At 41.4% G+C, this 13,076-nt stretch overlaps 1 protein-coding gene across 3 annotated transcripts in view; it reads left to right on the top strand.

The window, feature by feature from the left end:
• Positions 1-2,551: 2,551 nt before the first annotated feature.
• The window catches only part of ppp1r9ala (protein phosphatase 1 regulatory subunit 9A-like A), a 30,889-nt gene continuing 20,364 nt past the window's right edge, over positions 2,552-13,076 (top strand). For 2 of the 3 annotated variants that reach the window (XM_038720506.1, XM_038720507.1), the window contains exons 1-2: positions 2,552-2,715; positions 3,239-5,314. In XM_038720506.1, coding sequence (XP_038576434.1) covers positions 3,395-5,314 — 1,920 coding nt within the window. In that variant the 5' untranslated portion in view covers positions 2,552-2,715; positions 3,239-3,394. The remainder of the gene's footprint in view (positions 2,716-3,238; positions 5,315-13,076) is intronic. The other variant, XM_038720508.1, reaches the window with a different exon arrangement.

The following is a 13,076-nucleotide window of genomic DNA, read 5'->3' as shown; positions in this document are numbered from 1 at the left end:
CAGACCCACAGTTGCTAGGAGATGATCCAGCAAGCTGGAGATGGTAAACCCAAGGACACATGCAACCCTAATGTGCACACACAGCATAATTTCAGATTCTGGGGAGCATTTGCAAAGATATTTGTTACTTCTGGTATGTAGAACTCTGACTGAATGTTCAGGGTCAAACGTCTATTAAATTGTATTTGTTTCTTCTTGTCAGTTGAGCATTTTGTAGGCGTGAGTCTTGCTTAAAAGTCAAATTCCAGAGTCAAAGGAAATGATGTTTAAAAACTGTGTGCTCCATAATTGACACTGTTTCACTCCTGGTCTGAGAGCTCACATCCCTACCCAGAGCCAAATGTCATGAATTTACATAAAACAAATGAATACAGAACACATTAGAAAGGCATACAGCACAGTGTAAACAAACACACTTACATAGATGTGAGTGGTTATACAAAGCTATATAAAACTTCATATATCTGATAACCATGTCTGAAGTGGAATGTGAAGGCGGATAATTTCAGAGGAAATGCCTGAGGACTGGACCTTTTCCAGAGACTTCACTCTGAATGTTTTTAAAACACTAATTTACAACTTTGATATGATGGGCTGAAGAAGCCCAAAATGAAACACTATGTTTGAGGGCAAAAGGTAATCCTCTCTGGGAGAAACAAATCTGTGTTGGGGGTTTCAATATTTCATGTTTTTTTACAATTAAAAATGCAAATGGGATTATACTTTAGGCAACTGAAAAAAATGGTCATGCTGACAAGACTGCCTTCTAAATAGATCACCATCTGCTGCAGTCTTGTTCATATTGATCAATAATTACTTTACTCTTTGCATTTTGTTACATAAGTCTCCATTTGTTTGGTTTCATACATAGTCACTAAAGACGGTATGTTCAAAATGTATGAAGATTTACATAACATAACAATATACATTTAAAGATATATAAAAAACAAAAAAAAAAACTATAACGCCCTTTATAGTAATATCCTGACAAATGTGTTATTAAAACTTCAATTTAAAATCAAGTCATCATCTTCTAGAAATATTCAAATATTCAGCTGAGAAGTGGAGATTGAAGTACATCGTCTCCCACTTGATCTGACTTCTATTTCCTGGGTCAGTTTGATTGGATGATATTTTTGCAATGCAGGTTCTCAGCAACCAAGGAAATCTGACTTTCATTCAGTTTGTGGCCGATGTCAATGAAAACAAGCAGGCACATAGCTATTGTAGGAAAAGTTTTGCAAAATAAGAGTTAACTTGTACATTCCTCTCTGGGAAAGGGAGAGTTTTTATCCATCTATGCTGAATGTTTCACTGTTCTGGGAAATCACTTTAACAGATATTTTCAGCATAATGAATTACAAATTAAAAGTATAAAATTTGGGGGAGAAAATTAAGTATAAAACATAGCAACAGCAGACTTTTTTTTTACAGTATAGGTGTTACTAATAACATTACAATGGCTTTGTTCTATTCAAGTGTCAATGCTAATAAATCATAGCAGTGTGAACATGTATAATTTCGGGACCCTCAAGGCTGAAACCAAGACTAAAGCAGCTAAATGAAGTTCAGCCATCATTCATTTTATTATTTACAACTGTGCTTTCAAGGTACATGTCAAAATGTCTACTGTGAAAAAGGCCTAGGCAGATAACCCAAACTGACCAGGGGTTTTGGTGCCCCTGGGGGTCTGAGGCACTGTGGCAGTTGCCTGCTCTGCCCAGTTGGTAATCCAGTCTTGGCAAAGTCTACTTCCCATACATAGCAAAAGTAGGGCCCCACAGCTCTAGGAAACTGTTGTTTTAGCAAAGTATCCTAAAGAGGTACTCTAATACCAATTTGGTATTGCACGTTCATTAAGTCAGGGGACTCAAATAAAGTACAGATTTTTTAAAATAATGATTAAAAACAAAGTAGCAAAGGCCAAGATATAAAGCTATGAGCTAAAAAAACATCTTTAATTAGACCCCTTCTGCCTCCTCAGTGCCAGTTCTTTTGAAACCCCATCTGTCCAGGTTATGATGTAGATTTTCTGTTTTAAGCCAAAATAACCGTAATGAAGCTCAGAGCCAAAGACATTATACAACTTTGTACAGGCTGTGTAGTAGGCCTACATGTTGTGACAGGTAATTTTAACTTCATTTGTAAAATCCCTTTAATGCTAAGATATTATGATAACATTCACTCAGTGAAAACATTGTATAGACTGGTTGAAAGGCTGTGAAGGAAAACCCCATTTCCATGTCTAACCTACTGTGGACATTTTACAGCTTTGGTTGCAAAACATGCAGTGTAAATGAACTCTAGTGAGCTGTTTTGTAGTCTAGGTGTGGACTTTTACCCGCGCAGAGGTCTAGGTGAGCTGTAAATATACAGTAAGCTCTTTCCCACGCCTTTCTCCTACAACTCCTTCTCTGTGGCGAAAGAGGGGAGGTTTGGTGGGAGTGGGGTGGTGGTAGGTTACAGCCCTGGAATGTGAGCGCGCTCCCGACCCTCTCTGTTCTGGTCGGTTCGCGGCGCGCGCTGCAGACAGAGTCGTGTGCGCGCGCAGCCCGCGACAGGTCTGGAAGTGCAAGGAGGAGGAGGCAGGAAAAACGCTGCCGGAGCGGGGAGCGATGGCGGTGAGCAAGAAAAAGGGACAAGTTTGATACTGTAAAACTGGGGCATTGTGTGCGTGTGATCTTTCGGCGCCTAACACGATGAAACAAGTAGAAGGTGAGAGTCTTCAAAGTTGCTAACCTTTGTGCGGTGTTGTGTGCAGACCCGGAGTTAACGTTTTCAACGGCTCGTTCTTAAAATGCCACAATGAATTGTTCAGACTGGGGCACTAACGTTCGGGCTTTATTGAACTGTTGGCCCAGTTAAGTTAAGTTTAACTTTGTTTCCTCTTTTTATCGGTTATGTAGCGCTACCAGCAACGATAACAATGTTTACCAAGTTAAACATAAAAGTTCCTAGCTAGTCAAAGTTACTTTTAAGGTTAAGAATTGTGGTTAGCTAACGCCAGTTAGTCAGACGACCATCGAAATGCATAGAAAAGGTGTGCATGCTAAAGGTACCTTCATCAACATTATGTTACTTAATGTTCTAACTTACCTTTAGTTTTAACGTTTTCATTTGCATGTAGATAGAGATAATTATGTATTATCACATGTTACATGAGTTAACGTTAGGCACAGTGAGATAATGGTATTCGGTGTCTCTATTAACAGATTTTACTGTCCGTTTCTCTCCGTAGATGACTTAGCTGTGAGTTTTTAGTTGTGACAACTGTGCTCTAACGAGGCTGCCGGACCCATGGCACCGCTTGCGTGAAGTTGAGTTCACCAACAAACAGCGACAGTCTCTCCAAACCAGGCTTTTGTGATTTGGCTGCAGTCATAAACAAGCAAAAATGATCAAAGCGGAAAGCAAAGGAGGCGAGAGGACCCTAAGGAGCGCTTCTCCTCACAGAAATGCATACAAGTCTGACTTCCACGCCATTAAGTGCTCCTTTGATGGGCCAAAATCCGAGGGCGCTGCCAAATCATATGCAAATGGGTCCAGTGACTCCCGGGAGGACTCAAGGGGGAGGCCTTTTGGGAACAGAGTGAACAAGATAAAAAACATATTCCTACAGATGGATGGCCAGCAACAGGAGTGCCAAGAGGGGAAAGTGACTTTAAAGTCGGAGGTGTCCCCAGTGTCTCCGACCAAGCTTCCAGTCAACACCCACAGAGTTAACCTCAGCAGTGCTGCAAGCCCAGAATCACACAATTTAGAAAAAACACCCAAAGGGGAAGAGGTTGAGATTGACAAAGTGGCTTTGGCAGAGAAGTTTTCTGTGACCAGAAAACTCTTTGAAAGGGGCGTGAAAGAGCAGCCTGCAGCTGACAAGCAGTCACAAAACAGACTAGTAAATCGTTTGTCCCTCGGAAGTGCCTCCGATGAGAGGAAAAGCACAAGGAGAGTGTCAGGATCCTCCGAGACCTCCATCAAATCAGAGCAAACGCCTACATCACCAGTTGAATGTCGACCGGATGAGAATCCTGATAGTGAGAAAAGGCATGGGGCTAGTGTGTCACTGAATGCAGGACCCATTTCCAAAAGGATGGAGAGTTATATGGCAGAGAATGACTCGGAAGACAACAACACAGCAGCTGCAAAAGGAGGAACAGGGTCTGCTAAACAACACAGTGCCCCTGACCACTTACTGCCTACCTCTCCGACAAGGGACAGTTTGCACAAATCTACTTCTCCTGTTAAAGAAACCACTAACTCTACTCCTGTGTATGATGCCACTAACAAAAATACATCCCAGACAGCGTGTGTCAGTAACAAACCAGTGTCTTTGGGGTCTAGTGTTGGGCTTAAACCAGCATTCCCAGTTACCAATGCAGCATACAAATCTGTTTGTCCAACAACTGATGTCACTCACAAAACCCTCTCAGCAGAGCAAACAACCCCAGTTAGCCATGGCTACAAATGCGTCTCATCATCCGGTGATGGATTTAGTAGGACATCTGTTGGTGGGGATGAAGACAAGCCACATAGTCTGCCCCCAAGGGATGTGAAGCAGCCTCTTCCATCAGCTGGTGGTTTTCAGAACACCAGCAGGGCTAAATACCCTGAAAAGGCCAGGAGTAATGACAGTGCGGTTCATAGTCCTAACAGGGACAAGCCACTCAGCCAGACCTCATCTCCAGACTCCAAGGGGGTGAGCATGGTACGTGCAGAATTAGTAGTGGTTCAGAATGAGTCCTCAGAAAGTGAGGAGAATGAGGAGAACATTGAAGATAATGTGTTTCAGGAGCAGAAGGTGCAAAGCCCCAAAGAGCTTCCAACAGAACTGAAAAGAACCATTCCAGCAGACAGACAGAACTGTAACCCTGCTCATCATGTCTTAGCAAGAGATGTCGCAAAAGAGACAAAAAGGATAGCAGAGACTGTGGGTGAAGGTAGAGTCTTGGAGAACAGCGAGCGATTTGGGGTGAAAGAGGGAACACGGGAAGACAAATCAGTTGTGAGTCAGGATGGGGACAGTAATCATGAGGAAGATGATGAAGTGGCAGAGGAGGAGAGTGAGCTGGAGGAGCAGGTGGACCAGAGCATCCTGGAAAGAGCCTCACCAGTCGTGTACGGTATAGAGAACGCCGCATTTGTGGATGACAGAGATGTAGATCAGGTCCTCAGGGAAGAAGAAGAGGAGGAGGAGGAGGAAGTGGAAGATCAAATGTTTGGGGAGTATGACAACTGTTATGAGGCCCCCGGTCTGTCAGAGGAGGAGGAGCCTCCCCCAAAGAGGAAAATCAAGTTCTCCATAGACCCCATTGTGGTAAGTATTTTGTGTTGTGTTTACATCTAAACTATTGCTGCTCAACGCAAGCACCTAAAAACATTTTGCACAGCACCTTCATTATAAACCACTGGCTCACTGATTCAGCAACTGCGTCTGACCTAGGTGTTTCCCTGCAGACACAAGACAAATCAGCGTAGGCTGAGAATGAATGCTTTTCTCGGGCATGCTGATGTCACAGCTGCTGCGCTGTATCATCAGACAAGCTTTGTCACAGTTCAGATAATCTAAGCTATGGTTTATTTAATCTTGGTGACCAGGGAGGCACGTCATATGACATCTCCTGGTGCATTAACCCTTCAAGAGATCAGGAGAGAGGGGAGCATTTTGGAGATGTGTTGTTTATGGTATTTTTGGAAATATATTTGGTAATGCACAAGAGCTTGAGAAAGCAGGAACACAGCTGAACAAGGGCAGCAGCGAGGTAGAGAAATTTGAACCGTAAGACTGTACAGTTAAAAAAAATCATGGCCACCCCTGAGTCACTGCACTGCATGGGTATTTTTACTCATATAGAGTGGTTCCCCAAATTGTGAATCACACAAGAGGGACTTTTCGCTTCTCTCCAACATGGATATGAGGAATTCAAAGATTCTTTTCACCCAAATGATCTATTTTACAGACCATAGCTTAGTTATCTTATTACTCCTGAGGAATTCTGATTTATCATCTGCATTAATTTAGAAGAATGTGAATCTTTTGTGAAAAGCAGAAAGGCCTTCTGATATTTAGTTTAATTTCTGAATTCCCTCATGTTGTTAGTGCTTTTTATTGAGATTTCTAATATCTCTTCATTGAGATTTGTGTAATAGTTTGAATATAAACGATGATTTATTGTATTCTTACTTGAACAGTCAAAAAGTTCAGAGAAAATGTATACAATGATGCACACTTAAAGACTGGGAAAAGACAATTTTACAGATTAGTCTTCTATCATGATATACATAATACATGTTATGTGATATACCTTCCAGCTTTACAGTTTTGTAGTCCAGACTGGTCCAGCTGGTGTAATCTCTTTTGGTATTGCCACAGATAATGTGTTGTAAACATTGCCAGTGGGTGTGGTGGAAGTGGCAGTAATATCTTCTACCGTAGATATTCTACCATCAACATATCTAATTTTGCTAAAGCAGGGAAAAACAAATCACTCCAGTGCATTCCATGTAGCTTTTGAACAGCTCAGTGTTTATCCAGGCCTTAAAATGCACTGTTATCTCAGGGTGTGGACCCCCACCCCCCACCCCACCCCAATCCCAGTCAGCCTGGCAGGGGGTCCTGGGAGAGGGGACCAGAAGCTGACCTGGAGTGGAAGGGACACAAACAACAGTCCGCCTCCTCCGCTCATTGTGGAGCTATGACAGAGAGAAACACAGCTGTATAGTTCACAACAATATGCTAGACCGTGTCTCAACTAATGTAGCAGTTCACATACTGCTCATAACAACCATGAGGGAGACTTAATGCAAAAAGAGAAATAGCTGACACAAGGTAACAGTTGTTATGTGAGCTTGTATCATTGTGCATCCCCAGGGCTGATTGAAAGACACTAGCTGTGTCCAAATGTGCTAGTGTTAGTATGGCAGTTCAGTATGTGAAAGTTATGTGTAGTTTAGTTTAGCATTGACCAAATATTATGTGTGAAGCTGGTCCTTGAATTTAGGCTGCAGCCAACTTTGTTTTCAAAATCAATTAATCTTTCAGTTATTTTTGTAAATTTACCGATTGGTCTATTATAGATCATAACATTGCAATATAATTTTCATAAAGGTAACTTCAGCTCTTCAGATTACTTGTTTTAATGATCAACAATGCAGAACCCAAAGATATTAAGTTTCCTATCACATAAAACAAATAAAAACAAAACAAACATTAATGCTTTAAAATATAATGATTAAAAATGGTTAACTGTTAAAGGATTTTCAAGGATTCATTTTCTGTTGATTGAATGGACCAAACTGTCCCATGATCCGTGTACCTTGTACAACAACCTGCTCAAAACAGTTTCATTATAAGGTCGTAGGGCTGGACCCGGATATTCAAACATTCGATCATTTGGTACACATTCGATTTTCACTTTTGAGATTCAAATATTGAGGGTTTCTTTCTCGCACGCCAGACCTCCCCTGACAGCAGTGAATATAACACTCCAGTTTACAACAAAGGGAACATCAGTTGTGTGGGAGCACTTTAAATTTAGTGATGACAGTGACAGTGTGGCAGTTATGGGGTTTATTAATTATACAGTTGCTTAATTTCATTATAGATCAAAACGGTCAAATAGCCTACATTTTAAAGTTAATCATTAAACTGTAGGCTTCAACAAACAAACATACTGTGCAAATACCTTGCAGTACTGTGTTGTTACTTTCTGCTACTGTAAATGGCACTCATCCCGTCTGCTCTCCCTGGACCCCTGCCTGGCTAAACTATTCCCGTATTCTGCTGTGGACCCACTCAGCTCAGCCTCTCATACTCTGGACTCTCTACTACTACGGACCCCCCCCGTTCTGCACAGCAGCCACCAACCCAGTTCTGCGCACATCGAGTAAATCTACCTCGCTCTTTCCCAGCTCAATATCCAATCCCTTCAACCCTGCCATAAATATTTATCTTTTATCTAACTCCTCCCTCTCTTAGTCCTGTACTTAGGTCTAATAGGCTAGCTGAAACAAAGTTAAAAACAAAGATTTGGTAATAATAACTTGCTGTTTTAGTTAGCCCTAGCTAAGAAACGGTGCACTCTCTCTCTTTTTCTATCTCTCAAGCTCACACAGACTTACGCACCCATGACCGCCGTTAACTGTCCCCCATCAGATTCTCACTCATGTCATTGCCAGAACTTCTTGGGCATTCATCAATCTTCTGTTTTTCTGCTTCTGTCTATTAAATACATAGCTGTAGCTCGTGAAATGACAGCCTGCTTATCAACAGACGTCATAATGCTACCCCTGTGACATCATTTAACTGCATTTTTCTCTATAGTATAACAATATAAAATGCTAGTCAGAAATGGTTTTAAATGATATTTGCTGTCATTTGGGATGGGATGGTCAACATTTAGAACAGACGATGTTGACTGAGGAAATTTAGGGATCGAAAAAACTTTTTTTACCACCTTCCCAAAACTCACAAGGGGGAGTGCCAACATCGTTCTACAGCAGCCCTACTGACAAGGTTGCGTGCAGATGTGTACGCAGACATTTTTTGTTCATCTGCTTTGTGAGGGCAGGCATCGGCAATCTCAAAATACCAGATCGGCCTACTGATTAATCAGTCAATCTCTATGACAGTCATTATTTAAAGCAACATTATGATAGATTTGGTTTGATTTGGCGCCTTTATTGGTTCAGAGTGTTATTGTGATATTTTGAGACCACTGTTTTAAGTAAGGTTAAAGTTGTACATGTGCATTTATTATGTTTTCATTACTTATGATCAAAAACTAGCAAGTCGACAACTTTGCTAACACAGCCAAACATCAAGCAAGTACAACAACAACACAAAGCCGATCAAACCAACTAAGAAGTTATTCGTCCAACAAAAAGAATGCCAGCTCGGCGTCTGTCTTGCAGCCTATTATTTCACAAAGCTCTCTCCAACGTCTGGCAGCCTCGGTCACTCTCATTTTCTCTTCTTAGCTTTCTCTTGTCAAAGTCCTCTTTGGTCTCTTTGCCTGTCCGTAGAGGCTGCTGAGCCTGGTCATGTTGCCCGCTTGCCAGCTCCGGCACGACACTGACATTATTAGTATTATAATATTTTGTAGCTGTTATTTTAAGATAAAATTACTATATAATGTTGCTTTAAATTACATTATTTATATAAAACTCAATTATATGGACTAATAGTAGTAAATGTATTATGTAAATAATTTAAATATTAGTTAGTATGTACAATGTTCAAAGAATTCTGACACAGCTTTTTTTCCGCCCAGTCCCAACGTTACCCACCGGGGGAAAATAATGGATGTATGCTAAGTGGAAACGTTTCTAATGAGCTTTTTATATAATTGCATGAATGACTCCATGCAAAGGACAGGTTTGAAAGAACACAGAAAGATTTGTCAAAACAATGATATGTGATTGGATTAAAACCATGGGGTCAAGGTTACATGGTATGTGTGTGAGCCAATTAAGTCACACAAAGGTCCCTCGGCCAACCTTTCTACCTGTGGCCTGGCTAACAAAAGCCTCCCGCTAGCACTGCATCATTCTCCACAGTCTGCTAGTCAGAGCTGGCACTGGGATTGAGCACACTTGAGTCGTAGCTAACTACGAGAGAGGAAGTGCTTTGTGCTTCTGGTTCCCTACGTAACCCAACTCTTCTTGACAGAGGAGGTGTCCTGTGTAGAAGAAAGGCCCTCTTTGTGAGGTAAAGGACATGTCAAGTTTCACCATGTATCACCCTTGTCAGGATTGAAAAACAAACTTGGTTGAAGGGGGCTCTAAGGCAGTGAGGTTTAGTGCACACTGATTTCTTCCTTCCTAGAAGTGAAAGTCTTGTGTCAAGCCAAATATTGGATGGTTTTGGTTGCTAAAGTAATTTAATGTATTTAGTATGTAGTTGCATTGTGATGGAAAAACTTTATATGCAATGTTAGAAAGACAATAGCTAAAATAGTGCAGTTAAAAAAGCACGCACTTATTTTATACATACACTTTTGTGAGAAGATTCTTCTGCGTACATGGTAACACAGATTCACACTTTAGTAGGCCATTGAAATGCTGCATTCCCATTGCTGCTGTGTCAGTATATAAATTTGCAATACCCTCTGGCTGTATGGGCAGTATACATATTGCACCACTGTTTTTAAATAATATCTTTTAGTCTTAGTGAGGAGGTTGTTTCCTCTATAACTGCAAATAAAAACCTGGACTGTAACATTATATGTGTGTACAGGCATGTCCTTATCCGGGGTAACCTTTAAACCTCCTTACTCTGAACCTTTATACCTTTTCACTCTGAACCAAGAGTTATTGAATGACTAACGCTCCCTGCTGTAGGTGTGTTATATGCTAGGTTACAAAGACGCAGTCATTTTCAGGGTGATTCTGTGGGACCTCTAGAGAGTTTGGCTTGGAGTTTGTGTGTCACGTTGCATATGAACACATTTGGAACAGGAGTCAAAAAACTAGTTAACCAGAACAGAAAAGAAAATGCTTGAAACCAGGATCTACACCTGCTGCTTTGCCCCACCCCCACAGAGTCACAGGAAGTTCCACCAGCATATATTGGTTAAGCGAACACATTGTCCCTTTGCGAACACACAGGGCGTGGTAAAGGATTGTAGAGTTCATTGTAACTGAAATAATTAAGGATTTTTTTCTTTGTTTGCACTGTAGATAATTACGCTGTCCACACTGATCACTGTTCAAGCATGCACGTCCCGTCAGTTTGGCATCCCATATGCCCGCAGAAAATGTATTTTTAGCAATTAAGTATCGATTCAGAATCAGAGAGGGTAAGAAATTATCTTTACCCCCTATTCTTTTTCTATACTGGAAAGTTGACATGAAATTACAACTTGAACAGAGTCCTCTGCTCCTCTATCTGTATGGTATGTGGTTAGTGAAAAGCAAAAAGGGGCATACTCCGTATTTTGACACTGGCGTCTGTAGCCAACACATCTCAAAGTGTTATGCTTTCCATTTCCTATCTGAGTTGGGTCTTTTGGTGGCCAGAGGAATGTGTCTGTCAAGGCTCCACCCTCATCCAACCAGCAGACAGGCCCTCCCGTTGTAGGATCAGAGTTCCCTCCAGCCACCTGGGCAAGTGGGAGACTACCCGCCAAAACTGGGCAGAATACTAATACAGTCAGCTCAATGCTGTTCATTAAACAGCTTGGCTTGGGATGAGGCTTGGGCTGATTGTGATTGCCTTAAACACTTTCATTATGTGATTACAGACAAACACATTAGTGGATGCTGTGTATTTTCACTGAAAGTTAACAGTTAATTGTGTGATAATAATCAGCAAGCCTTACAGGACAAAAGTAGCTTTTGTAGGCCATTTTTAAACAAACCCGTTCAACCTGTTTGTTTGCTCTCCTTTGGAAATTTGATTCCATTACAGCACTCTGCTCCTCCCCTGTCCTGCTGTAGGTCATACATTAACACTTGAAACATAAACATTGTTGTTTCAGTTACAGTCAATCAGTGTGGACATAACGAAGTGTTAATGTGTAACAGGAAGTAGTAGGTATATATTTTGTTTTTTTCCCCTGGTGTGTTCACACAGGATCTAAAAACTGGGCCCCATGCCTTCTTCTCTAAGTACTGTATGATCTGTGCCAGGCCACCACTCCTGGCCCAGCTCACTCTCACAGCGTGTTTTGATTTGTTGTCTTTTTGTAGGGCTGCTTACATTACGGGCTCCCCGATCCAGTGGTCAGCCCTCGTTTTGCGCTAGCAAGAGATTTCTCTGGGTTGCTTTTCCTCGCAGCTGCTGACTCATTTCCCACATTGGTATTCTGGTGCAGGGAGCTGAAAGAGGGAAAGATGGGAAGGGTTTCAGTTTGGGTGTGGGTGTGTGTACATCCGTGCGTGTGAGCACACGTTGTGAGGACAGACCACTGCAGTTGTCGGACATGGATGAAAGCTCACACACACTGCTGGAAGCTAGAGTTTTGGATCATATGGTAATATAAAGAAGGCATAGCAGTGTACTGACCCACATCACACCCTCCGTGTCCGCAGCAATACTTTACGAGAAGAGTCTGATTCTAAAAGAGCGTGTTAATTACCTTGTTCTGTATTAACTTGAAAATAAATTGTTAGTTCGTCTTTGGTCTCTCCTTGTTGTTGGAGTCAGCCTGATCAACAGTTCAGTGTTTTGGTTTTAGCTGATGGTGGACTGAGCATGTGCTGAACAATAAAGGAAAATGGGTGGTTAGTCTGATAACTGGATACAGTGAAAATAGTGAGCTGTGCGAACGGCTTGTCGATTGATTTCTGTCTTTCTTGCAAAGAGAAGAACATTGGTTGTGTGTTTGGGTTGCAGCAAAGAACAGAACATTGTTTGAAAAAGGCCTGGAAGACCATAGCAACAGGAAAGTCAGACTTGGGAGTTGGGAGGGAAGTAGAGGGGAGAAGCCAATATGAACTGCTGGATGCAGTGGTGCTCCTTATATTCTATTAGCCTACATTTTCAACCCATAATTACTAAAGTCTCCAAAGTCTAAACTAAAAAGCATCTTTCATCCTTAATGAAATTTCTGTCTGCTCTAGTTCTGTGAATCCATTTTAACTACCTAAATTAGAAGTTGATAAGCTTTGTCAGTCCTATTTATAGAAGCACTTTCAAGCTTGTTTTCAGAGAAATATAGAATCGTGTTAAAGATGCAAACAGGACAAAAAATGTCTTGGTTATATTTTTAAAATATAATCTTCAGTGCTACATGCCCTGGCTTGGCCTTTGTGTAATAACGATAACATCTATTTACCACTGGGGAAAAAAGCACAATAACTGGGTCATGGATTATAAACCTATGGCGATAAGCTTGTTCAAGTATAAAAGGAAAGAGGAGACTCGCTTGGGTTAATGGAGGGTCGAGGCTCCATGAATAGCATTCCTCCCTGCACCACAGAGCTCCAGTAGTGTGCATAATCTTCAATTTGCTAATCTTCTTTCATTTGGTGAGGGAGGTACCTGCAAGCGTACCAAATCATTACATGCACGTCTTGTTACCAAGAGGACACAACACAATCCCATTTGAAATAATGTTCGTGAAAATCACAAGGCT

Source organism: Micropterus salmoides, unplaced genomic scaffold (assembly GCF_014851395.1).
Source record: "Micropterus salmoides isolate LMB-PRFRI ecotype aquatic unplaced genomic scaffold, ASM1485139v1 Ms_hic_scaffold_15, whole genome shotgun sequence".
NCBI lineage: Eukaryota > Metazoa > Chordata > Actinopteri > Centrarchiformes > Centrarchidae > Micropterus > Micropterus salmoides.
The sequence above is the reverse complement of the archived record's forward strand: the minus strand, read 5'-3'. Positions and strand labels throughout refer to the sequence as shown.